Source organism: Varanus komodoensis, unplaced genomic scaffold (genome assembly GCF_004798865.1).
Source record: "Varanus komodoensis strain SLA01 unplaced genomic scaffold, ASM479886v1 scaffold40, whole genome shotgun sequence".
Classification (NCBI taxonomy): Eukaryota; Metazoa; Chordata; class Lepidosauria; order Squamata; family Varanidae; genus Varanus; species Varanus komodoensis.
In genome coordinates this window covers 7,681,535-7,707,184 of record NW_025335942.1, presented here as the reverse complement: position 1 = coordinate 7,707,184, position 25,650 = coordinate 7,681,535, and the positions used below count along the sequence as shown (strand labels likewise).

Genomic DNA, 25,650 nt, shown 5'->3' with positions numbered 1-25,650 from the left:
GAAGGAAAGTATTTAGCTGAGGGTGCAGAGAGAAGAGCATGAAGTGGAGAGAACAGAGGAGGATTAAGAGCCAGTGCTCAGAGACCTCTTCAGTGGTTCACGAAAAAAGGCGTTACAAAGAGAATTCCAAGAAACAAGCATGCTTGGCTTTGTGTGGTGAAAAGATGCAGCTCTCCTGGATCAATCATCTTTTCTTTAATTACTTGCACTACTTACCTATTTTTCTGAGAGAAGCCCAAGGTAGGAAGCGGAGTCAATGATACTTGGGCACCCACAACTACCAAAATGTCTCGACCGTTTGGCTAGTTGCCCCGATTCACGAAGCTGCCAGATGGCCGCCGACGAGTCCAGGTGGCGCGCTCTCGTCGGCTGGTCGCAGTGCCAGCATGTCCAAGGGAGCCCAAGCCGAGGGCGGTGCAGGTCCCCGGGGCACAGCGGCTGCGGGACGGCCTGCGTCGCAAGGAATGGCCGCAGCTGGCGAGCCTCGCTCTGCAGGGGGAACCCAGGGCAGAACCCCAAGCAGGTGGAGCGCCTCTCAGCAGTTCCTCCACCTTGTCCGGGTTAAATCTGAGCTGGCGCTCTGAGCTACTACAAAATGACTCTCTCAGGGATTAGAGCTTCGCATGCCGACTCTTTTATTTATTGACACCGATTGGGTCTCAGGTTGAGTTTTGGATCGGCCGCCCCGTCCTGCCTTCAGGATCTGGTCCCGGGGGTGTTGTAACAGTGGAATTTGTCTTATGCCTTGTCCAAACAAGACTGTGCTTGCATCTATTTCATAACGGTGCCTCTCTCTTCACTGCATCGGGCTCGTGGAGTGCCAAATTCATTTAGAATATATGGAGGAAAACTCATTAAAACTGACCCATCTTCTGACTGGAGCCCACTCATGTCCGGCGTGTTGCACGCAACATGGGAGCGGCACTTGGAAGAATGGCATTTCTGTGTCGACTGACACGCCACCATCACATCATGGATCTCCCAGAATTGGCACGTGCATGTGTGGAGGATGGCAAGCACTGCTATGGCAGGACAGGGACCGGCAGACGTGCCTCGTCAGCTAAGGGGCGGGGGGGGGGGGTTGCTCTCGCCACCAGCCACCAATATGCTAGCCTTGTAGGCTGAATCTGCACTTAGTCACCTCTTCCCACTGCACTCCTCAGCCCCAAATGTACGTCCATGGTCTGTCCCTGCCAGCTCTAAATAAACAATAGATTACAAAATAAAGACAAAAGCAGGCTTCTACGGGGCAAGGAAAACACCACGAAGAATACACATATTCCTGTTCTTCCCTTTCTAGAGAAATGCTATGCAAAGGTCAAACCAAACTCTCATGGAAGGAAGTTGGGAGGAGGAAGAGGGAGAAAGAATGAACTTGTTCTTGGATCTTTTATAAGATTAAAACTGGCAACGTGAGCCAGATACATAAAAGACTTCCTGGCACTTCAAGAAGACACTAAAAAGCTGTGTGTGGCAGGTCAGAACAGAAAACACGAGGACACACTGCCCTTTCACAGGATATCTTTATTAATAATGTGAATTAATGTTACACCAATTAGGTGCCTGTCATAGTACTTTCTGGAACAGAAAGGTAAACATTTAAATCAATGCTAACATTTAAATCAATGCTAACATGAGCCTTTTTTCCCATTTGGGCTTTAAAAACAAAAACCGCAGAGATCAGAAGTTGCAAATTGCGTTGTTGGCAAGGTCCACCAAGTCCAGCAGCAGCTTGGATGGAAAGATACCAAAGAAATAAAATGCAAAATACAATACAGGAAACATTACATGAATGTACCATGAGCTTACAAAACAAAACAGGTGGGAGGTTGTGTCTGTGTTCTTTTTCACTGAAATGTGAAACGTGATCTCGTCTGTGAAAATAAGATAATTAGCCAAGGAGCGTATCTGAGGCCGGACAGCCAAGATTCATTAGTAGGTCTACTAATAGTGAAAGACCGATACAAAACTACTAAAACACTGATTTTTTTTAACCCTCTTGGTGCTCCAAGTAATACGTTGTCACTTGAAAAGGCTATCGGTTTCCCAGGTACATGATACCAAATGCAACATCCGTAAAAAGAACCCCAACATTCCTGACTTGTAGTTTAATGTAGAAACTTGCACCTGTAAAAATTTCCTTCACAAAGGTATAAATGCAATGTCTATAAAACACTTTTTTAAGAAATGGGGAACTGTGTTATCAAAACAACCTGATAAATTGCTTCATAAAAGTCCTCTTATTAGCTAACCAAAGGCATGTTCAAGGCCTGTGAAATGGAAGAGGAAGGGGGACCAAGATGCAGCTTTTCCCACCCCGCTGCTTTGCCCCTTGGCATCTGCCATGGTGCCTGTGAAGGTGATGGGGCTGACTCCTCCAGAAACGGGGAAGGAGCACCCGGCTTCCTTCTCATGGCCGACAAATCAGGAAGGGAGGCAAAGCTTGGTTTTGAAGGGCTGGCAGTCCCCAGAGCAAAACCGAAACCTACTGCAAACCCCAAGCCCCGAAGGGGAGGCAAAGACGGCACGTCCTCCAGTGCGAGCCCGAGATGCATTGCTGCTGCAGTGAGCGCAGATGCCCCTCCTCATCACCTGGACCCAGATTTCTGCCTGGGCCTCATGGAGCAGGTTGCGTGCGGGGCTGGCTCCGTCTTTCCCTCAACCCGCGCCCAAGGCAGAAATGGTCCAGGTGGCAGACGAGGAAGAGGGCCTCCCATTCCCCTTTCCCAAGCCTGCCACCCGAGTGCTCGTTTGGGCAAGGCTTGGGGGAAGGGTCTGGAACCAGGTTCCCTCCATAGCATCCTTGGAGCTGGCCTCAGGCGGAGGAGGGTGGCTTTGCTCCTCTCCACAGCTGTGGCCTTGGCACCCCTGTGCTCTGGAATGCCTTCCCCTCCTCAGGGACGGATGCAGCCAAGCTGCACGGGGACAAGCGGGGGCCGCGGAAGGACGGTGGCACGAGGGCTCGGCACGTCTTCGGCAGTCTCCGTTCACCGGGCACTCGGCCTTCCCCCGTCTGCCCAGCCCCAGCCTGTGCTCCATTTCTTGGGTGTGCAAAAGGACACAGAACGGCGTTTTCCAAAATCCCTTCAGATGATTGTGCAAGCAGCCCATGGTTGTGCAAACCCTTCCCTCAGGCTTAGGTCAAGGAGGTCGCTCACAAGGAGACATGTAAACAAGCTTTCTGGGCGAGGCGGCGCGGTGCCAAAATGCGACAGGCTGAGCACAGATGCAAGCTTTCGCCGCCTTTAATGTGGCCTGTGTGAGCGCTCCTTTCGGGAAGTGTTTGCACGCTCATGCATGCGCACTACCGGCATTATTTGGGTGCTGGCAACATGGATGCAGCTGTCCGGCACGTCTGGGAAAGGCTGGGCTGCAGGAAGGATTCGCGTCACACGGACTCTCAGTTCTGACAGACCCAGGAACGAGCCGTATTCTCTCTGCTGCATCATCCTCTCACTGCTCTTCCCAACTAACACATGCAGTTTCTGTCATCTCAGCATCTTAAAAAAATGCGTGTGCCTATTTATGCAGCCCCCCCTCCCATACGCACACTGCCAAACTCAGGTTTACCCATTTTCAAAGGAAACGCTTGGAGCTGTTCTTAAAAAAGGGGATAATGAGAGGGAGGGAGAAGTACTTTAGTCATTACCAAAAGCACCAGCTAATCAATTGCGGAGGCGACTTGAAGGATGCTGGAAGAGCTCTTCTCTAGCCAGCTGCTTCAGCACGTCGCTCGCTTGTATTTATTCACTGAAAACATTTTTTGCTACTCTTTGATCACCAAGAAGTGGTCCCAGAGCAGTGTACAGAGAATGATAAAAACAATAGGATTGCAAAGTTTAAAAAGAGAGAAAAGTTATAAAGCCAGAAAATAAAACAGCTACTGATTTCTGATTGTAAAGGTACTTCAATTTCAGACTTTAAGATTTTGCCTCAAAGTGCCTGGACAAATAGGAACTTTTTAATTTGATGCTGAAAAGAATGTGGGAGAATATTTTGGATTTCTCCTGAAGGGAGCATCTGCAGACACATGGCAAGCTTATTCCTCTAGCTATGTGCAATCTGTCTTGGACCTGTGTTTACTAGAATTTGCCAGCCTATGGAAAGGGATGAAGAGGTACCAACTCAACTTAAAATATGCCTTTTGCTCAAAATCATTTTCACAAGGAAAAATTAAAATTGCACATAACTGGTAAAGCCATTCTTATCTGTCTGTTCATGGATACATATTGTGTGATCCATTCAAAAGCATAACAGAAACAGCTTCCTCATTAAACATGAATCGACCAAAAGACTAGCATACTTCATAAATACGTACATCGATAAATTAAACATTTAATGAAATATACAAATAAATTAGTTTAAAATAATTTGCCCAAACCAAACAACTTGAGCATAAGCTTCCTTGCAGTGACAGTTTGTAAGATACTGATATTTCTGCACAGCTCAGAAATAACGACAACACCCCTGCGGATCTGCTGTGAAAACCAGGTGACAACGGAAACAAGATGAATATGGCTCTATCGCCACCCCAATTCATACGCCCCAGAGCATCTTGCCTGCCCACGCTTTTCTGAAATGCAGAATAATCGTTCTGGGTTACCAGTCTGCTGCTGGTTCACTTCGCTGCAGAGTTCCTGCCCTCCATCCCATCATATGACTCCGTCTGCAGGGGCCTCTCCATGGACAAATGCTTGTCTCCCCCCCCACCCACTTGGAGGATCTAGGACCGCCCCTCCGCCCCTCTAGACTCGAGTGGAAACAGCCCGTTGCAGTCCAGTGCAGGACATCCCAAGCGTAAGCAGCGAGGGCGAGCGAGCGAGCTCCAGGAGGGGCGGTGTGGGCAGATGCAAGAGCGACAAAAACTCTACATGCCCGGCTCAGCTCGGCGGCACCTTCGCCAGCGATCCTCTCTGGAGGACGTGAGGAAGCAAGACCCGAGGAGGAGCGATGCTCGTCCGGCCGCCGAGCGAGAGGAGCGAATGCGAAGCTCGCCGCTCAGCGTGGGCTTCCCCACATCGCACAACCCAAGACAGCCGGCCCGCACGGAGACGTCCTTCGCTAAAGGGGTGCTGAAGCATTTCCCAAAACTGGACACGCCGGCGCTTGTTGGCTGGTTCTGCAGAACCGCCGTGTTGAGCCCATCCTCTGCGGCCGGCCGACTGGGGGCAGAGCAAGCGGCCACCCTGCCAATGTCCAGCTGAAAAAGCTGAAAGGTGTCCAGCTGAAAAGGTGTCCAGCTGAAAAGGTGTCCAGCTGAAAAGAGGACAGCGACCAGCAGAGGCTGCAAGGCTTGTGAGGGCTGTAGGGCACTGGGGCCTTGGAGGGACTCGAGGCCCCCCTACCAAGCTGCTGCAGAGGGCCACCCTGCAAACTGCGAGCGCTCTCCCGCGCGGAGATCGCTGCGACCAGAGTGCCTCCGACCCGGCTGCCCCGAGCCCAGCTCCAGAGGCCGAAAGCGGCCGGGGGAAGCCGGGACACGCCCTGCCGAGCCGCAGGCGGAGGGAGACGCTCCCACAGCCTTGCCTCTTGAGCTGGGCTCACCCAAGGGTGGCGAGAGGCACGTGTGGTCCAGGAACCGCCGCTCCTGCCATGGGCCCCGGCTCTGCAAGGGAGAGGGCAGAGGATGCAAGAACCTGGCCCGTCCTGATGGACCACGCTGCAGCCCGGTCCCGCTTCTCGGCTCTTGCAAAAGAAGCGGACCTGGGAAGGAGCGATGGAATGGCAGGGAACCGTCCTCCAGCCAGACTCCTCCTGCCCGGCATCGACTCTCTGCCCGTCGGGCAGGATCAGCCCAGGTGCGAGGATGAGCGCCGCCTCTCTGGTGCAGCCATCCAGCCAGCGTCACGGCAACCAAGAGCATCCAATGCTACTTGCCTGCTTCTTCGGGCGCTGCAAAGGGCCGGTGCAGAAACTCTGCAGAGCCTGTTTCAAGCATTCAAGCGCTTCACATACATCATCTCAGTCATCCTCTCAGCGACCCTGCAAGGTAAGCCAGGATTAAGATTATCCCCATACTGCAGTGTGGACGCCGAGGATAAGAGACCGTGGCGTGCCTTCGGCCACCAAAGAGTTCCCAAGCGAGTTTCAACGAGGGACTTCTTTGGCTCACGTTCGCCGCCACTGTGATACAGCAGAAAGAGAAACTTTATAAAAAGTTAGAAAAATAAACATTACAGTGTTCCCTTAAAAATAAAACGAATTAAAAAAATAAACAGGGACACAAATATAATCTTTTAACAGAAATCATGGAAGGCAACAGGCGGAACATCAGCTTCCAGGTGCTCCAGGCATTCATCGTGGATGAAGCAACATTGCCTTCCGGCTGTGAGAGAGACGGCGGGACGTGCAAAACCGGAAGGTGAGACTTCTTGCTTCGATCAGCGTTGCACTCTTCCACTGGAATGTTTCTGAAGGGTGCTTGATTTGATCTTTTTGGCCGTTCCGGATTTTTTTTCCCTCAAGAACTTTGTTATACCGGAGAGTAATCTGAAGGAGACTTATCGTCTGTTTATTGTTCCGTTGCATGTTTCTCTTGTTGCTTTGAAACACGGCGTACCATTTGGGAAAAAAATAAATAAAAGCAACATCTTAAAAAGAAGGGTTTTAAAAAACAACGGCAGCTCCTGCCAGAGACGAGTGGAAGGGATCTTCGCGTAAGCAGCACGGCAAACTCCCGGTTGCGTCGGTTCCTCTCCAGTTCTGCTCCCCGTGGGAAAACGGTGGGGCTTTGACTGAGCCACAGGCACTGCCTCTCGCTCTTCTAGCGGAGGCGTCAAGGGCCGCATGAACGCCAGTCTTGCCAATCCCTACATTTATCCGGCGAGCTCTGCAGGGACCCAGCCTTTGATTTCAGCCCCCAAGATTAAATTTACCTACAACTATTTGGGAACTGAAATATGCCGGTCTCCACTTCCATCTAACACAAGCTCTAGCACTCACTTTTGCCGATCCAGCTACGCGATCATTGAAACGGTTCTGATTATATTTCTAGTATCCCAGATTAAATGCTGCTGTAATAAAAACGACACATTCGAAATGGCCCCTCTCTTGGCTGCATTAAACTTACTGACTATTAACCTTCGTATCACTGTGCAGATGAATGTCTGTCTGTCTTGAGCCACAATCAACGGAGCCTTCAAACGCAGGGCCAACGGTGCTTTGCCGCTCCTATGTCCCATTTTTCATCTCCCATTCCTGGAACAAAATGCAAAAAACCAACATTATATTGAAGGCTAACCGGATTGTATATCTCCGTGTAACAGCCTTTCCGTGGATCACCTTACTTAATCCAACGGAAACGGGGCTAAATCGGAATTCAGGCGAGATAAAAGCTATGCAGGCACACAGTTAGAATCCGAGCTTAATACACAGGAGAAGCAACCTCTTCATTCCTTTGCTTGGACTTGTCTGATGAGAAAGAAACCAGGCTGTCCAGGAAGAAACCCTAAACCCCGAGAGAGAATTTATGGCCTTGAAAATCTACATGCGCTAGAACTTGCAAATGGGGTTTGCCTCAACAATTCACTCTCTGGGAGAGGAGAGGGCAGGAATCCATGCGCCGAGGTGGACATGCAAAGCTCTCGTGACAATGCAAGGCTGGAGCAAAGCTTTGTTCAACTGCACCTGTGGACACATCGCAGGGCTTTATTCTGTGCTTACTGGGACGAGGAAAGATGCCCGAAGGCCGGCTTTGAAATTGCTGCTCTTCTGACCTCAAGAGCAGCATTGATTTAGCTTATTATTCGATTTTACTAAGCAGGTAGTTGAAAAGCACGGTTGGAGAACTTTGCAACTGCTTCACAATGAGCACAGAATTAAACACGGAGCAGCTCATATTCCAGCAATTCGAGAGGCGAGCTTCACTCTCTGCAAAATGCTTGTGCAAAATTCTGTAGCAGGAGCGACGGCTGCTTCTCACGTAGGCACAGGAAGAGCTATTTTCCAATTCTGTTTTGGAAGCTAATTAGCTTTTCAGGCAGGATATACCAAATCACTGCGATACAAAAGAAAAACACCACAATGCTCTTTCATACACCCAGAAAATGGTGTCTACTTTGAGATGAAAACAAAGCAGAATATGTGGTTAGTTATTCAGAACAAAACAAAGATCTAAGGATCAACATTTCTTAGACTTGTATACTCTCGAGAAAGTTGGTGTTTACACTAATTTAGGGTTGCAATAATTTTTCAGTTTCATAATCAAGGAACATTTATATAGAAGAAACTACAAAAACACTGTGGGGTTTCAGTGATTCCTGCCTTCAGCATAAGCCAAAAGAGGAACCGGTTGGATTTTGCTCCCTCAAATGCAACTCGTCTCAAAGCGAGGCGAGCGAGTCTGGTGGACGAGACAAACAAGCCAAGCCAGGTAATAAAAGCAGGAAAACGCCAACGCTGCTACGAGTCTCACCTTGGCCTTCTGGAGCACATGGCCCCTGCATGGGGAACTGTTGACGGAGGAGTGTCTTTTCAGCACAACGGCGCTGTTGATGGGCACAGAGCATTCTGCATCGCTCGTGTCGCAGCTGGAAATGGGAGAGCTCTCCAGCATCGGATGCTTCAGCACTGGAGACTGAGGAAGAACACAAGAGCAGCTGAAATTGAGTCGCTGAGGCCCCAGCGGTGCGGGTGTCCAAGGGTAGGCTGGTGGGCGTGTCGTGAGCGGAGCCGGCTGGTGCCAGAGGTCAGACTAGATGGCCCGGGAGGTCCCTTCTGACTCGCTCTGTTTCTATGTTTCTATGAAATGCAAAGGTCCTTCCTCCTGCGCAACCCATAGAGAGTAGGAGACACCAAAGCTCACTGAAATGCGGGCCCACGACAACTGGAGGTCGAGCGTTAGGTGGCCTCCTGTCGCTTGCACTTTCCAGAGAGAGGGTTGGTGAATTAAATTGGGCAGAATCCATTCTAGGTCCAGCAGCAACTAGTCAAATTGTGTTCGTACAGTTGCATCTTTGCCAAAGAATAACATTATTCAGAGATGCAATGAATCCAACATGACTGCTCCGTTCCGGGCAATGCTGCCAGAAGGCGGCTGGTGGGACCCCTGCCCCAAGCCCTTTCCCTTTTACCATCCGAGTTACAGCTCTCTTTTACATAAGCAGCACGCAGACCTAATGCTAAGCCCCAGTTCAGCGTGTGGGAACAAGTCTGGGCACAGACCCAGTTCACACGTTCCCCATCCTGATCTGACACAATCACAACTAACTAAGGCACGTTCAGCTAATCACAGCTTCTCGTTTACTAATTGGCATCAACTAGGGCTTGGAGCAGTCATGGCGAACCAGCACCCTCCAAACATTCTAGCCCACAAATCCCATCATCCCTCACCATGAGCTATGCTGGCTGGGGCTGATGGGAGTCCTTAAGGTTTATGAAGCCTTAGGGTTTAGTGTTAGGGACAAATCAGGTTTTAGTGGTAAAGAGGGAAGAAACCCCTTGCTTGTAATACACTACAAGAGCTGTTACTTGCTCTCCCAATGACAATATTCAACATCTGATCAGCCAAAATCGGTACAGCAGGCAGGAGACACCCTCCTTAATGAAAATGCTCAACCAATCAGTGTGTACAAATGAAAATCAGGACTTGGGGGCATCAAGAACAGTTTGGGCTCTCCTTATATATCCCGACTTAAATGATGCAGGAAAATAGACCTATTAGAGGACATTCCGCTTCCTTATACAGCAGGCTAAATAATCAATGAGACTCGTCATTCCAAGTGAGTCAAGTGCATTTATTACCTGGATAAAGCAGTGACATCCACCGAGGAGCTAAGTGGGAGCAATCCTGACAACAGTGAGCTGGCTTTCACCACCGGGGCAGCGTGCTGTGGTCAAGCTGGCTGTCCGGATCAGGCACAGGGCCCGGAGCAGCGCTGGGGGGACCTACCTGAGCCGCACAGGTTCCCGGCCTGGGCTCGATGGCCAGTCCCAGGGCGATGCCGCCAGCCAGCGCTGTCTTCAGGTTCCCTTGCACCTCCGTCAGCTCCAGCTCCAGAGCGACACGCTCCGACTCCTTCAGTTTGCATTCGTCTTCCAGCTTCTTTAATTTGTCCTCCAGAACAAGAAGGGGCTTCCTGCCTGAAACCCAGAAGGCTGGGTGAGTGATACTGAATCCAAGGGGAGCCAGCAAGCTTGCTCACTAACCCCAGGCTGCGCCCTGCAGAATATAAACCTAACAAATAAATCACCGCGAGGGCAAGGAGACCCCACTGCTATGCATGTCACCTCTGAAGCGGGTGTCACGGAGGTCAGTGGAATTTCTTCCCAAGCCTTTTCTGGGGACTACGTTTGGGGTAGAAGCCAGAAGGAAAGTGAACCTGAAAGTGGAGATTAAGAAGCGCATACTGGGAAGAAAACAGCCGAAAGGAAGATCACGGGAGAGGTACTGGAATGCTTCACACGAGAGAGAGGACGACCCCTGCAGACAAGGGCTCATTCTATTTATTTGCTTTAGTAATTAATTAATTAAAAGCTCTTCTAACCCGTCCACTACAAGCATCTCAGGACAGTGCACATATTTTCCAGCCATGTGTCACTTCTGGCTACAAGCACATAGTAAACCCTGTGGGAAATTTCCCAGGGATTCTAATCCTGCCCTGGCCTAATCGCTTAGGGATTTTATTCTATTTAGGGGCATCACGGGCAAGTCAATAGCACAATTCGATGCCCGACATACCCGAATTCGCTTCCAGGACTGCTCGAAGGTCCTTCCTTTCCTTTCGGAGCTGAGCCAAGCGATTCCTCAAGGTTTCCTTTTTCCGTAACAGCTCCTCCTCTTTGGTCTGCAACCTCTTTGCATCTGCTTCGACACGGTTTTTGCCATATTTGTACTGGTCCGCATCTGCACAAAAAGGTGAATGATTAAATATTTGAGGCCAAGAACGCCACTCATTTGCAAATCAGCGTGAATGATCAGGCTACAACCCAGGATAGTGGCGACCATTTCCTAAGGCACACAAATCCTTGCTCACTGCTCATCCATCCCAGTACGGGGTCTGCCACAGTCGCTGTTGCGCCAACTTTGGTCCAGGGGTGTAGAGAAATGTGTCCCTGAGTGACCGACCCCACTGGATGGCCTGTGAGGTGTGGTTTGTCAACACACCAAGAACCTGATTGGGGTGCTTCGATACCTGAACCAAAGTAGCCTTAGTAAGCACACTGTCCATCTTTTTTCTGTGTCAGCAAAAGTTTCAATTTCTCCCCGCAATTTCTTAAGCAATTCTTCTGAAACTTGGACTGGGGGAGCCAGAGGGATCATCATTTTCAGGGTGGAGATTCAAGCATGGAGGCCCTGTGTGATTTCCTGTATCAAAGACACACCGTTTCCTTTTCTGTTGTTTTCAGTCTTCAGGAACGATGCCCACAAGGTCTCTGAAGCAACTTGGATGCAGCCCAGGCCTTTTCTGTAGCTCTTCCTACCCCTCCAAAGGCAGATGGGTTCAGATTACAAGTAATTTATATACAACGGGGAAGTGGAATCCACTCGTAATTAAGGTATGACTTTCTCGGGCTTGTTGGGAATTATTAAAATATCACCAGCAAATCAATCAATCAGCTCCGGTCTACCTGTAAGGGGATACCGTAGGCCTAATGACTGGCCTTAAGATGCTCACATTAAGCCGTAAAGAAGAAAGGGCATCCCTGCACTGTGCAGCAGAACGGAGCGGAGGCGGCGGCGTTACTCTCAGCGCTGCATGAGATTCCCAGTAGATTGTGCAAAAAAATCCTCCAAATGATCTCCTTTTGAGGATCGTTTAATGCAAGATCTGCTTCACAAGCATCCAGAGTGTCCAAAAGCACAAATGCCAGGCTTCTATCAGCACTGCCAAGGTGAATTACACCCGGTATGTCAAATCAAGACGGGTAAATACCTCTAAATACCTCTGCCTTTAAAATCAGGTGCACCTGCATCAGTCTAGCTGTGAGTGGCTGGATTCAGCCTGCTCACAAGCATAGAAAAGTGTTGCATTTTGATCTGAAAAGATGTGCTCTGCATGGTACCATTTTCTGGGGCCTGGTTTTTAAAACCAGGCCTGGGTCCCCAGAACTGGTGATGCTGAAGGTGTTGCTGCTAAACGCCAGGGGTCATTCCCGCACACGGATCACGTACATACGTAGCGGTGGTGCATCTTGGCTACAGCCCAATACAGCCTTCCCTGAGAGCACACACTTGCTCATGAGTAAGCGTGTACAGGAGTGCGCTGCTGGGATGGATGTCGTGGACTTAGCTGGCCTGTTTTCCCCAAACGTTCTGGATCAGCACAAGGAAGACTGAGCGACCTTTTCCCTACGGACTTGCGGTGTTGGAATGCGAAGACTGACAGCGCTGCACTCACAAACATCTCTGTGCTAAATCTCCTGGAATAACTCCTTCCTTCCTTCCTTCCTTCCTTCCTTCCTTCCTTCCTTCCTTCCTTCCAAGCTTTTCTATCCAGTCCCCTACGATAAATAGCTTAGGAGCTACAGCACAGGAATAAATTGGTTTGTGGGCCCAGTTTGAGGCTGCAAACTCTATCGGTCCGGTTGGGTCTCTTGGCTCTACCTGTTGAATTGCCTGCATGGGATGGGAATCAGATGTCTGTGTGGCCAAGGAATGCAGAAACTGTTCCAAGAAGGAAAGCTTGCTCATTTCAGGGGCACAAGCTGCTCCTCTGAGACTGGCTTCCAGAGGCACGGCCTTTCACGAATTTCATGCGTTTCAGCAAAAGAGCACTCACTAGATGTGCTGCGTTTCACACTGGAAGCAAATTCTGATTTCTTCTGTGGATTGTTTAGCATTCTGCCTTTTCCCATAACTCCATTGGCAGCAGAGGAGGCCTTCTTTCCTTTAAACTGTTAGGAAAATCAAATATTTATTCAGTGGTAATGGTTAAGTGGCAGTTTTCATACTTTCCCTAGATCAAAGGAACTAAAACTACACAAAGGAAAGGGGATCTTTCTCACAAGTTTAAAACTAGTTCAGTTGGAAAAGATGTTTTTTTCTCAAGCAGCAAAGATAATCGAAAAAAAACAAAATAACAAAAACAATCTGCAGTTATTCTCTAGGAGCAAACAAGAAAGAGAGCACTCGTTTAACTCAAAGGCTGTCAGTGAGCGTTAAAACTGCATGCAACATTTCAAAATGACTTGTTTTAGAACAATGTGTGATAAAATAATCAGAGGCAGATGGAAAATTGGACAAGCTGGGCTTCGTCTGATAAGGCAGGCAAAAACCTGCTAAAAATGTGCTATCAATAATATTGTCAGAGCTGTAAATATTTCAGTTGCAATTTCACACAAGAATGGCACGATTCTTGCAAAAATTTGCACAAATCTTGCAAAAACTGATAAAGTTTCTAATTTTGCTTGCCAACAGCAGAATTCACACAGTTATTTGGGGTTCTGTTGCCCAGCTTAACAAGTCATTTCATTTCAAAGCTGTTCATTTGTAGTTCAAATACGACAGTTTCAAATGTTGCTTTTTGCATCAATATGATATAAAACTGACTAGCAAGAAAAGACCCACAGACCATCTTGTCTTAAGAAAGCAAGATCTGTGTTCCAGTAATTTTACTCAGTCTTTAAAAATACATTATTTCCCAGAGAGTTCTTTGTAAAGTTTGATAAAGGACCTTTTTGGAGCAAGTATTTCAAAGTAGGGCTGTTGTCGTCGTCATTGTTTGCAATGTATCCCACACAGTTTATTAGTAGAAGCATTGCAACCTTGTTCCCAACAGCAATTCATTTAGAAGACAATCTCTTTGGCTGAATTCAAATGAAAATGCAAGTCGATGGAAGCCACCAAAGGGCAATTTTTAAAGAATTGTACAGCCCAGTAGTAAAACAGAAATCAACCCCAGGGGTGGACAAGTACGGCCTTGTCTCTCGGCCATCTTAGTATTGACAAGCCGGCAGCCATCTTGTCAACACTCCCAATTACTTGTAGAGAGTTTCACCCACTCGTGTCTTTCTTTAAAGTTCTACACTGGAGACAGCATTCACACAACACAATGTTAACTTCTGAAAGAACAATGCCAGCGAAGGATCCGAAAAGCGTGCGAAGCACTGAGTGGAACACATGCCCAGATTCACACGCTGCCTTCAAAATTACGATCAAAATTAAATGATGCTTCCTTCAGGTTGGAGGAACCCTTGCCCACGACACCAAATTTACGGCATGTTCTAGAAGGATGTGTGAGTGAGTGCAGTACCGCAAGAGTCAGAGGGCTACGAGGTTATTGCTCTATGGAAAGGAACAATCCAGGGGAGCACGGGCCTAAAACCATGCGCACTTATGCATTAGATTAAGCTAGTACAAACACAAGAAGTCTGGAGGAGGAGAATTAAGCACTGCAGTACCTGTGATACAGAACCCTTCCCCATAGCAGAGGTATTAGTGACAGACTGAGCGGAGGACAGGTTGGAGGAGAGAGGGTGTTTATAATGGTTAGAGGAAGGTTTGTCAGTAGGTAACCTATTGGTTTTTCTGTCTGCCGGTGGGTAGCGGGCAAAGATTTTCGGAGATGGCAAGTTATCGTACAGGCCCATGTTATCATAAAGCCCATCTTCTCCTGCATTTCTGCTACGAGCGGGAAAGCCATCTTCTGATTCCCACTGCAACACACATAACTTAGTAAATTAGCACAAAAGTCATGCACGGAAGAAAGTACGATCATAAGCAAGTTAACCGAGTAATTTAGCTTCATGTTCTCCACATGCGTCGCCCCCATTGCAGCCTGCACATCTCATTCTGAACGTCTGAATGAGCATTTCAGTGGAATTATCTGAATTCCTGGGTAAGAGTTTGAAGGTCTTAAGAACATTGCCAAAGATAGGACCGAAAGGGACAAGCGAAGCTTCCATTTTGGGATAAGCCCTTAACACGACCCCCTCCGCAATAGGATGCCAGCTTCTTTGGATCATAATGGAGTCACTAAGCAAGCCAGGGCTGTCTGAGCACGAGTGAAAGATGTGCTTATACACGCTCTCCTCCTCTTCTCTCACAGGAAGCATCGTGGTTTCTTAAATCTTCCCCCATGACGTCCAGGCCAGGGAACGGTGGTTTAAGAGTTCCCCAGAAATCAGGATATAATCTGGGCTTGCAGCAGGCTCTTAAATCATCATTTCCTGGTTCAAACTGGGGCAACTCTGCTTGAGGAAACCAAACAGCCTCCTTGACAGACTGCGGCGCCAGAGGACGAGGTGGAAGTGAAAGCACTCGAGTTCAGACACGTCTCGAGCCGTTGGATCACCCTCATTACTTGAAGCTGGGCCTCCGTCTCAGAATGATGAATATCCGGCACAGAATCACTTTTGCAAACATTGTAACATAAGGCGGTAGATCAAAGCATTTTCTCAGTAGATCCATCCTCACGCTAAAGAGTTTGTTTCATTTCTTTAATTCTTTCCAACAAAATAAACAGGAAATTCTACTAATAGAAATTCATTGCGTGCGGCAAGAAACCAAAACAAAAACACTCTAGTGTGGTCTAACGCTGGAGCTGGAAGAGCTGGTAACCCTGCTCAGCCACAAGGCTCAGGGAAAGGACTTAGGAAAACCTCCATGGCGTGTGGTGAGGGTAAAATGGGGTAACCCCAGATATTCTGCATAAGCTCCTCAGGGAAAGTGTGGGATGAAAGCACGTCAAATCCTATGCAACAGGCCCTGAAAAGTGGGTGCTTATTGCAAGAAAACATGGTGGGATTGAGCCATCAGGCAGATGCAATTCCCCACACTCCTCTTTTATAATTATCGCACAAGGCAAGGAGTTTGCAAATGTCCGCTGGTTCACCCAGACCCATCAAATAAAGAAGAACGTCTGGCACGGCATCCCTTCCCATCCCCTGATCGGCTATTCTGCAGGGGCGTGGAAGGTCTGGACCTCGCTTTGACCTTTCTCCAGGGAACTGCACTAAGCTTTTGGCTTCGGTAAACCCAGGAATATCACCCTGCACATCTCTGTTGAGTATTGAAACCATACGGCCAAGAAATCTGCAACGGACGCAGAGGAAGGCTCTGCCAAGAGACACTCGGTTAAGCAGTTTCGTAGGGCTTTGGAGAACTCAATGCACATAAATGATTTGACCTACACAAAAATCGATTCTTACTGATCCATTTATGCAAGGAACGTCCTCGTAGTGAAGGGCCATTCCAGTGGGACATGCATAGCCATTGGCAGCGCTTCCTCGGTAGGCATTAGTAGAGAGACCTCGTCTGCTCATGAAACTAAAGCGCAAAAACAAAACAGGATTCACTGATTAATGCTGAGAGTCCATTCAGAGGGTTGTTTCCCGCTCGCTTCCCAAATTCTTCCTTCAGAAGGAATACATTTGAGCAGCTCCCACGTAATGGCATAAAACTAGAAAAAGCCCCGAAATCATGTTCCACTGTAAAATATTTGAAAGAGAAGGGCATATGGAATAATGCACCCTGCATTTCTCTTCGGAAAGCACACATGAATCATTGGAGCTGGTTCTCAGAAGCAGAGCAATGTTTTGCAAGAATGCCTACAAAATATGTCAATTCTGATAGTTTCATTCTAAAATTCTAGGATGGGTATTTTTATTAGTAATTCACAGTTGGCATCCATCATGCTATCAAAGGTTCTTTGCCATTCCTCTAAGAGTTGCTCATAGAAATTTTGAATGCTGTGACCAATTCCTAGTTTATTTAACTCTTGGATTGTGGCATTCTGTGTGGTTATGATATGTTATGGTATAAAACCTAATTTGTAACCATGCACAACTCAGAGAACCTGTGAGTTGCTTCACCAGGCTACAGAGATGGTAGATAAGAGTGGTTAAAACCCCCCCAACAACACTGTAAAGGGAAGGGAAACAAGCTACTGAAAGTATATGCCAAAGTTTGCTTCATTAGCTGCCACACACATCCGGGGTAGGGCAGCAAACACGATTTGGTTAGCATTGTGTGTGAACCAGGTCGTCTCTCAAGAGCAAGTTCAGGGACTTATAGTCATTTCTGTTTGATATCTGAAACATTTTCGTTCTTTCTCCAGATACAGATGGAATCTCCTTCCCTAACTCAGAACCCTAAGCTTAAGTTTCTCCCCCTAGCTGTGCCTTTAGAATGGCAAGCCAAAATTAGGAAAGGCAAATCCACCTGTAACAGATGCTTCTGGCTCCAGAAATTCTCCCTGAGAAATATCCTTCCACCTGGAAGATCTAAGAGAACCTTTTCCATAGCTTTCCACAAATCTTTAGCTCTGCTCCTCAGACCTACTCATCTTTTTTGACTTGGTTATTTTTTCTCAGAGTCAGAGAATGCAGACTAGACTTCATTTGTGCTTTGCTAAGCAACAGCTTCCCATGAATCTTGGATGGGTCTTCTCTGATGTAAAACCCTCCAGAAGACGGTTCCACCACCTTTTGCTTGACAAGTGCCATGGAGGTTACCATCATCCACAGCTACAATTCAACCTATGTTAACAAATGGGGGCAGGGGGCAACCTCATTTGCTGCTTAAATGGGTCATAAGGGTTTCAACATTTGATTTTCTAGCTTGACTGATTTGAAAATTCATAAGCTTCAAACATCAGTGACTAGGAACATGTGCCAGAGATGTAAGGAAACTGCAGAACCCGTGAGAGTCCTTCTCATTCCACTGCCAAAACCTCTCCTGCTTCCTTTCCTGGTGCTCTCTTGCTCCCCTGAGATGCCCCCAAACAATCCTCTAAGGCCGGGGGTCAGACTAGATGGCCCGGGAGACCCCTTCTGACTCGCTCTGTTTCTATGAGCACATCACCCCTGCAGTTGGTGTGGCTCATTCATTCCCACTGGTGCCACAGCACCAGAGAGTAGCAGCCTCAGAAGGGGCCACAGGGTCCAAGTGCAGGCCCCCCAGTTAAACCGTTCCTCCCAGACGGCTCTCCAGTTGCATCTTGAATGCCTCCAGTGCGGGAGAGCCCACCATCTCTGTAGGTTATTGGTTCGGGTTAGGGAACCCAACTGCTCCAAGACTCAGGAAGTTCTTCCTGATGTCCAGCTGGAATCTGGCTTCCTGCAACTGTTATTCCATGACCCTGTACACTGGGATAATGCTATAAGCCGTCCTGAGAGGTTATATTGTACATAAAGGACGGCATATAAAAGTTTTAAAGAAATAAATACTCAAGAAGAGACCATGGCCATTAGGGTGACAGCCGTTCAAGTACGTGTAGAGCACTAGCGTATCTCCTCTCAATCTCCTCTTCTCATAAAATATTGCAGATGGAAAGTGAGTCTTTCTTCTCTCTCACACAAATCCTTCAGATGGCAAACTCTTTAACACACGTGCACCATCTCAAAGCAAAGAGCAAAGCTTCTAGCTATTGAAGTGCCCACAGCAAGATTCGCCAACCGATCAGTGTGACCAATAAACCTTCCAGTCACTGAGCTGCAGTTCTGCTTGACACCAATTTTGGAAGCGTTTTGAGAAAGGCAGAGTTCAGCCATTTACAGCAGGATCCCATGAGAAGCAAACCCCCATTGAATCGAGTGTGTTCAGGACTGCAGCCTTGGTGAATTGTGAATGGGTGCATTTCGCCTCCACTCACAACTTCAAGCTAGCACAGACCGTCCCGCAGCACAGGGAAGAGGCCGGGAGGTCGCTGCAGGCAACACCTTCCACCTCTTGAGATGCTGGATTTTTTGGGCGCCATACACAGCGCAGGAGAGAGGAGGGCTACGCCTTCTTCACCGTAAAACCCAAACACCGAAACCCCCGTGCGCCTGCACATGCTCTCGAGGGACGCGCGCCTCCTACCAGAAGGTCTGCTTGGCAGCTTGGATGACGCTCGCCGTCACGTGCACGTCGATGTAGTCGTAATGCAGCATGCCGGGATCCGCCGAGGAGCCGCTCTCGGCCAGCAGGATCCCAATCCACCTGCCCATGTCTTCCGAAGACGACGCCTGCCAAGGGCGGGAGGACACTGAAGGAAGCCCCGCCGAGTCCCCACCCTCGCTTAGAGCGCAGCCGCATGTCTTGGGACGGTACGGGGTGCTGGCAACAGTGCGGGATCAAAGGGAGACGGCCAGGGAGAGAAACGCTCGAGGGAACGGTGGTTTTAGGGCTATTGCCTCCCACAGACCCTGCCCAGACCTTAAGGAAATCGACAGAGGCCCCCTCTGGAAGCCACCTGGAAAGGATACACAGAAGCGGGCTACGAGGAGGAGGGTCTCCACAGCTGTGTCCCCATTTGTGGAACCAGCTTCCCAGAGAGGCGCACCTGGCACCCAAGCCTTGTGTCATTTAGTGCTGGGCTAAACCCTTTTTATTTAACGGTGTTTCAATTGTTACAACATAAAGTTTCAACTTTTTTATTGTGAAACTGTGGATTGATTGATTGATTAGCTATTGTTATTGGTTTCATATTTTGTCTTTTATTATTACTGGTTGCATCCTTTGTTTTTATTGGTCATTATCATGAATTGTTATAGGTTTTACCTCCTTGTAATATTGTTGGGCTTGTTTAATATTGCAAGCGTTCGTAAACTGTCCAGAGAGCCAACTGGCTACAGGAACAGTACAGAAATGTTTTAAATAAATAAATAAGAAAAGAGGAAACCAGCTTTCCATAAAACCATGAGGCACTTTTGATAATACAAGCTCTGTAATGAACAGCAATGAAAATTAAGTTAGAGTTCCCGACATCGGTAAGAATGGGATCAAAACAGAACTGGCTATTTCCCAGATAGGAAATGTGATCCCTCTCTTGGGGTACCCCTTCGTGTAGGGAGGGGGTCTGAGAGAGGCCAGGGGCGATGCTCGTCTGCTCCAAAAATGGGAGTCTGCTTATCCCCACCATTAAACGGCCTACCTCTAGCACCGCGACCTCCTGTGCATTGCGAAGCAGACGGAACGTCAGGGGATGCTTGGAGTCCAATCCCGGAATAACTTCACAGCCACGGAGAGGAATGGAGACAATGTGGGTCTTTAGATCCGTCCTGTCTTTGTGGAAGATGAGCTTGTTGTCCTTTACTCTGCACCAGCGCTCCCGCCAACGGTTATTGGACAGCACGTTAAGATACCCTGCAAAACATACGCGCAAGCTTCTTTACTCTGCTCCTCGTATGTCTGTTCAGATTGCCTCTTGATGCTTAGCAAAGGAACCTGAAAGTGAAGGATAAAACTGGAGCTCGTCTGGAAAAGGAGTGCTTTTGGCCAACAGGGGCTCCCTCACTCTCAGCAGTCCTGGAGTGACCCCCCCCCCCCCAGTATTTGCCGTGCCACTGCACGGCCAGTCCCAGCACCGAGGAATTCTCGCTGGGGGCGTTCTGGAAGCCTGAGGAACGAGCATCTTCGTCGCTCTGATTCTCTGCTGCATCAGGGCTGGCTTTCTTGCTACGCAGCAACCGGAGAGCCAGCGCGGCGTCGTGGTGAAGAGCGTGGGACTGGGACTCAGGCAATCCGGGTGCGAGTCCCCGCTCAGCCACGGAGCCAACTGGGTGACTCTGGGCCAGTCACAGACTCTCAGCCCAGCCTACCTCACAGGGTGGTTGTTGTGGGGATGAGGAGGAGGAGGAGAATGGTGTAAGCTGCCTTGAGCCCTTTGTAGGAAAAAGGCAGGATATAAATCCAAAAATAAACAAACGCTTCCAGATGGGCGGCACTGCACAGCCGGACCCCTTTCCCTGTCTAGCGCAGCTGTGGGCACCAGCGCAAGAGTCTGCTCACCACACGTTGGGATATCTTCTTCAGCTGATGAGGTCTGCTCATCTGTGGAGGGCTTTTTCTTTCCTAAGCCGATTATCTTCGTTATTTTCTTCCCCGTTACTTTGGAGACAGTGCCCTTGGAGTCCCCCTTCGAGCTTGTTTTCCTCTTCACTGCCAAGAAAAACGGGCACGCGTGAGTCCCCCAAACGAGCCAGTGACGCACCTTCAGGAGGTCTGCCACGTACGGGATCGGCAGCCTGAGCGCGAGCTGCTCAGAGCCCCTGCTGTCCCTGCGGCACGTGGGCGGGCCTTTTCTCAACAAAGGGAGGGAGACTTGCAGAAACCTCGAACGGCTCGCAGGTGGAATCCCACGCGGCTCTATGGAACTGCACCAGCTTCCCCAAGAGCTACTGGAGCACCTGCCTCAAAACGTTTCTTCCCCAGATTTCCTTGGAACTAGAAATTCCACCATGCCAACTGGACTGTGGGCTGGAAGACGGCAGGGGGTGACGCAAGGCCTGATCCAGGCCAGGGTATGTCCTCGCCCAGCCAGTTTCTCATGCTGGCGGAGGTACCTGTGCATGCAGAGGATGCCGCAAGCAGAGGTAGGGCGAAAAGCGCTGCCCACCCGGCCAGTCTCCCAAGGTTTGCCTGCCTTTTCGCCCTCTGGATTACATCTGGCTAATTCAAGCTCGCTTTCATCGGCGAACCACGCCTCTCTGCCTCACTGCTTGGACACAAAGAGGGCCCTTGAGTCCCAGAGAAGTGCAAGAAGGGAGAATTTCTTCAGTGTTGGAGAATTTTCACAGCAGAGTGTTGGGCAGGTAGGAAAGCACCTCCAAAGGTTGCTGCAAGCCACTGCTCAATGGCAGGGAACTCGCTTTGCATGCACAAGGCCCCACGTTTGGTACATGGCGCTCCAGCCACACTAGGACGGTCCGCCTGAAATCCTGGGAAGCCACTGCCCAAGGACAGAGGCCTACTTGGATTTCTGGACCGTGGTCCTGCGACTTCTAAATTTGCCTTCCTGTGAGAGGGCCACCACTCCCTTCTGCTCCTATTTCTGCATCCTCAGCACCAGCTGGACATCATTTCTTGGCTAAGAAAAATTCCAGATGCTTCATCTCTGCATCAGGCTGGGGTTCAGGAAGAGAAACAGAGCCAGGTCGAAAGAGGGCGACCGACTCCTCCGTCCGCAGCACACGGGCCCTTCCCTTCCTGGGTGCTGTGCAGGGCTGCCCACGGAGTGGCTCCTATGCCCTAAAAGCTGAGGGGCAGGAAAGAGTCGGACATCTGCAGCTCAGCTCAGCAAACATAGCAGGAGAAGCTGGGTACGTGCCGTTGCGGAGAGCAGCTTGCTTCAGATGCACGACAGACCCGCAAGCCACTGGTCGCGAGTCTTACCGAGCTCGGTCCCAAGCCCGATTTCCCCTCCGCCTTGCTTCTTCCAGCCTCACAGCATCCCAGCCAGGATCTGCTACTCAATGCATTTTTTTTTTTTTTGTATTCCCACTCCGGGGGTCTTGCACCACCTTCGACATTCCCACAATCCCACCCCTCCTCGACTCCCTCTGTCCTTGCTCATCTCCACTTGATCGTCCCTTGAGTTGCTGCCTCTTCCTGAGTCTTGGGTTTCTGTACCCATTTCGGCCTCCACCCACTTCCCTGGGCCTTCCGTAGAGTCACATCTACTTCACCAACACCCCTCACTAGAGCCAATAAGAGGTTTCGCATCAACAAAACTATCTCTAACTTCCTGCAGAGCAAATTCCAGGCTGCCCACTTTCTCAGCATGCAGAATATTTGTGAATATTCCATGGCCAGCTTCAAGCATGGATCCCCCATCTCACCTTGTTCTTTTCCATTGCAGATGGCAGTGACTCCATTTTCCACAGTACCCTCCCCATCAGAACTCGGTCTTTCCGAGGACAGTTTCTGCATGGACAAAAGAATTAGGTCATTATCCGTGTGGTCAAGCTGGAAATGATTTGTCGTTAACTACGTGATGTGCCAAACACTCATCTAACCATACACAAATGTGAGTCAGCCAAGAATTTGTTTTCAGGAATTGACCTCTTCGCACAAGCATTAAAAACATAATACTTGCCAAAACTGTCGAATGCCTCTGATTCCTCCTCTGTGGGCTTTTTTGCAAAGTTTTACTAAAAAACCAATTAAGCTTCTTTGGCTCTTCTAGATAGAAAGCACAATCTGCCCCTTCAATACTGTACTAACAGACTGAAGACTACCCAGTCCAAGTTTATATTTTCCCTATAATCAGTTCATAAGTCACTTATTAAAGGTGCCCAGTTCTATGGTGTTAATGTATTTGCTAAAATCCTCCAGAAGACAATTTGGGCTGATAAACTTGGCACTCAGTTTCTTCTCAGCATGGCTTCCATCCACAGAAGATGGAAGTTCCTTCGACCTTCTTCACTCCATCTTGTCCTGCGCACAGAGATACCTTTCGGATATTTCTGTTTCTTGTAGCCACTCACTGCTGCCGTGTCCATGGCACTGGCCTTCTGTTCCTTCTCGCATCCAGCGCAAACTCTTCATCCCGACCTTTAACGCCTTCTTCAGTCTTGCCCCATCTCATCTTTCTGTCCCATCACTACTTGCCCGCTTAATTCCTTCGGCTCCATCCTCCTTGGCTAATTCTCCTCTGGGCTTTATGCTTATCTTCTTACCAGCTAGAGTAACACTGCACAAGTCTTCCTGGGGTGTCGTCTCTCCCATGTCCTTCCAATTCTGTTTCGAAACTACCTCTTTTGCAAGGCCTGCTTTGGCGTAGCCCGTTCATCCTCAGCACAGCTGGAAAAATGGCTAAGGTTACACGCCCAGCTGGTGTGGACGTCTTATAGGGCAGAAGCTTATGTGCAAGAAGCCACACGCAACTGGGATTCCCAGAGGGGCATTGCTGAAAACCTCTCGAAATCCATCTGGGCCAGTGAACGAGTGGCTTCACACGGCGAATATGGGTTCTTCCCAGCGCGGCTTCTCCCCGCCGACCACGGTTCGTGCCCCTCTCTCTCGGAGGCAACCCAGTGGCGGGACTCACACCCCTCTCCTGTTGTCCTTGCCCCTCCAGTGGATCGAAGCCTTTCCACCTTCGCGGTCCGTATTCCCGCTTTCCGCTAATTGCTCTGCGCTCGTTCCTCCCTGCAGTGCTAGTGTGGGAGTACGATGAGAGATTTACGGGGAACGTCGGCGGATGAACTCTGCTCTGTGGTCTCCTTTATGGTCTGCCTTACAAATCTGGCCTGAGCCCAGAGAAATTACGTTTGCGCATGGACATGAGCAAAAATATACTACATAAAAATGATCTAATGACAAAGATGGAAAGAATCTCAGGGAACTAAAGCACTTTGTTACGGTTTTTCAAGAAGGCTTTCCAGCTATGTTTCATTGCTGAGTTTGCACATCAATCTAAACAAAGAATCCTTATTTACTAAATCAAACTGTGAACAAGATTCATGGCATTCATTCTTCATTCCACCTTTCACAGAAGTTGGTAAGCGAACAGCAGGTGTGACATCCAAACTGGGATTACACAGATCACACCCAAAGAAGCCTAGGTGTGAATAGGCCATATTCAACATTGTTCTGTCCTGTCTTGTATAGTTACATAAATATAAATGTATGGAAATATATATGAACTATATTTATGAAAACAAGAACAAGCGGCTGGGGTTTGCAAACCAGCCCCAAATCATGGTGTAACACCATTTTATAATCCTGATTTGTCTGGGCAAAAGAAACCCTGATCCCAAATTGGGAAGTCACGGGAATCGATCCCCGCTGGTTAGAAGGAAGGGTGAGCGGAGCGAGCAAGCACGCCGGTTGCTCACGCTGCGGCTTCCTAGGCCAGGCTTCCCAGCTCGGAGCATCGTGCGTGCTCAGCCGCGGCTTGGCTCAGCTGTCTTTTGGGGCACCCTCACCTTTTCCACCTCCGCCTTGTGCACGGGAGGATTCGATGAGGCCCCGTCCAAATCGGGAGTCCCAACACAGTTGCTGCACACTTCCTTGACGACCTGCGGAGAAATGAGGAAAAAGCCCACACTCGTTTATGCATGGCTGGAAGCTCAGGACAGGGGAGGGAGAAGAATGTGTGGAAACTAAGACCCCGGGCCACGTTCTCTGGAATGCCGGAGATGGAAGAGAACTAATTCTGAAAGTGCTCTGCGGCCAGCCGTTCTTCTTCCCCTTCTGCTCTGTCAGCACCTCTAGCCAAGACGTCAGGAGGTGAAACGGATCCGTTTCCCGAAGACGAAGCCGCAGCCTGAGGACCTTCGTTCTGGGTAGTGCAAGCCATGCGCGCTGGGGACAGTCTTTCCCTGCTCCCCACCCCGTTAATCAGGAGGCTTCATCAGAGTCACCCTGCAGCCTCTGCTCTGCTCCCCCTCCATCCCCGCTTATCCGTCCCGCCCTTCAGCGCTCACCGGCGTCCGGTGCGACCTCTGCCCTCCAACGAGCCCTATTCCCCAGCCAACAGTCGCACCCCAGCCGCCCGAGGAAGGGGCACGACCTTGAGCCAGGGCTGCAGCCGGTCCCTGCGTCTGACTCGGTGACCTGCTGGCTCGGTTCTCGCTGCAACCGCTGAATACCTGTGCAGCGTTGCGGTGAGCCAGTTTGTCCGAGGGAGGAGGAGCGCGGGGGAGGAAAGGGGCTGGGAACCATGCCAGCACCCAGCTGCGGCTCGTCTTCCTTTGGGGGGAGGCGTCAGAACCGCGCGCGACAGTCTCCGGGGAGAGGGGAGGGCTGGCAGAGGCAGCCCACCCGGCTTCTCCCACCAGTGGAGAGCACCGGCGTGGGCCTTGCCTCTCCTGCCCCCGGAACAGAATCTGAGTGTGCCAGTCGCTTTGCAGGGCAACTGGTTCTCTTCACCACTTGCTCCCTCCCGTTTCTGTTTGTTTGTCCTCTCCTATTTCTGCCAGGACCATTAACGCAGCTTTCGAAAGCTGGGGGAAGCAGGAAGGCCATTCTGACTCGCAAGGCTTTTAAAGGCTCCAAATGCG

General features: G+C 49.5%; 1 protein-coding gene across 4 annotated transcripts in view; it reads right to left on the bottom strand.

The window, feature by feature from the left end:
* Positions 1-1,504: 1,504 nt before the first annotated feature.
* Positions 1,505-25,650, bottom strand: part of AFAP1 (actin filament associated protein 1) — a 47,884-nt gene continuing 23,738 nt past the window's right edge. For 2 of the 4 annotated variants that reach the window (XM_044442892.1, XM_044442893.1), the window contains exons 7-17: positions 24,574-24,666; positions 22,483-22,567; positions 20,654-20,803; positions 19,797-20,008; positions 18,743-18,888; positions 16,072-16,207; positions 12,720-12,834; positions 10,679-10,843; positions 9,890-10,080; positions 8,414-8,575; positions 1,505-7,197 (exon numbers count right to left, since the gene is read on the bottom strand). In XM_044442892.1, coding sequence (XP_044298827.1) covers positions 7,171-7,197; positions 8,414-8,575; positions 9,890-10,080; positions 10,679-10,843; positions 12,720-12,834; positions 16,072-16,207; positions 18,743-18,888; positions 19,797-20,008; positions 20,654-20,803; positions 22,483-22,567; positions 24,574-24,666 — 1,482 coding nt within the window. In that variant the 3' untranslated portion in view covers positions 1,505-7,170. Of the gene's footprint in view, positions 7,198-8,413; positions 8,576-9,889; positions 10,081-10,678; positions 10,844-12,719; positions 12,835-14,340; positions 14,596-16,071; positions 16,208-18,742; positions 18,889-19,796; positions 20,009-20,653; positions 20,804-22,482; positions 22,568-24,573; positions 24,667-25,650 lie in introns of all 4 variants that reach the window. The other 2 variants (XM_044442895.1, XM_044442894.1) reach the window with 2 other exon arrangements.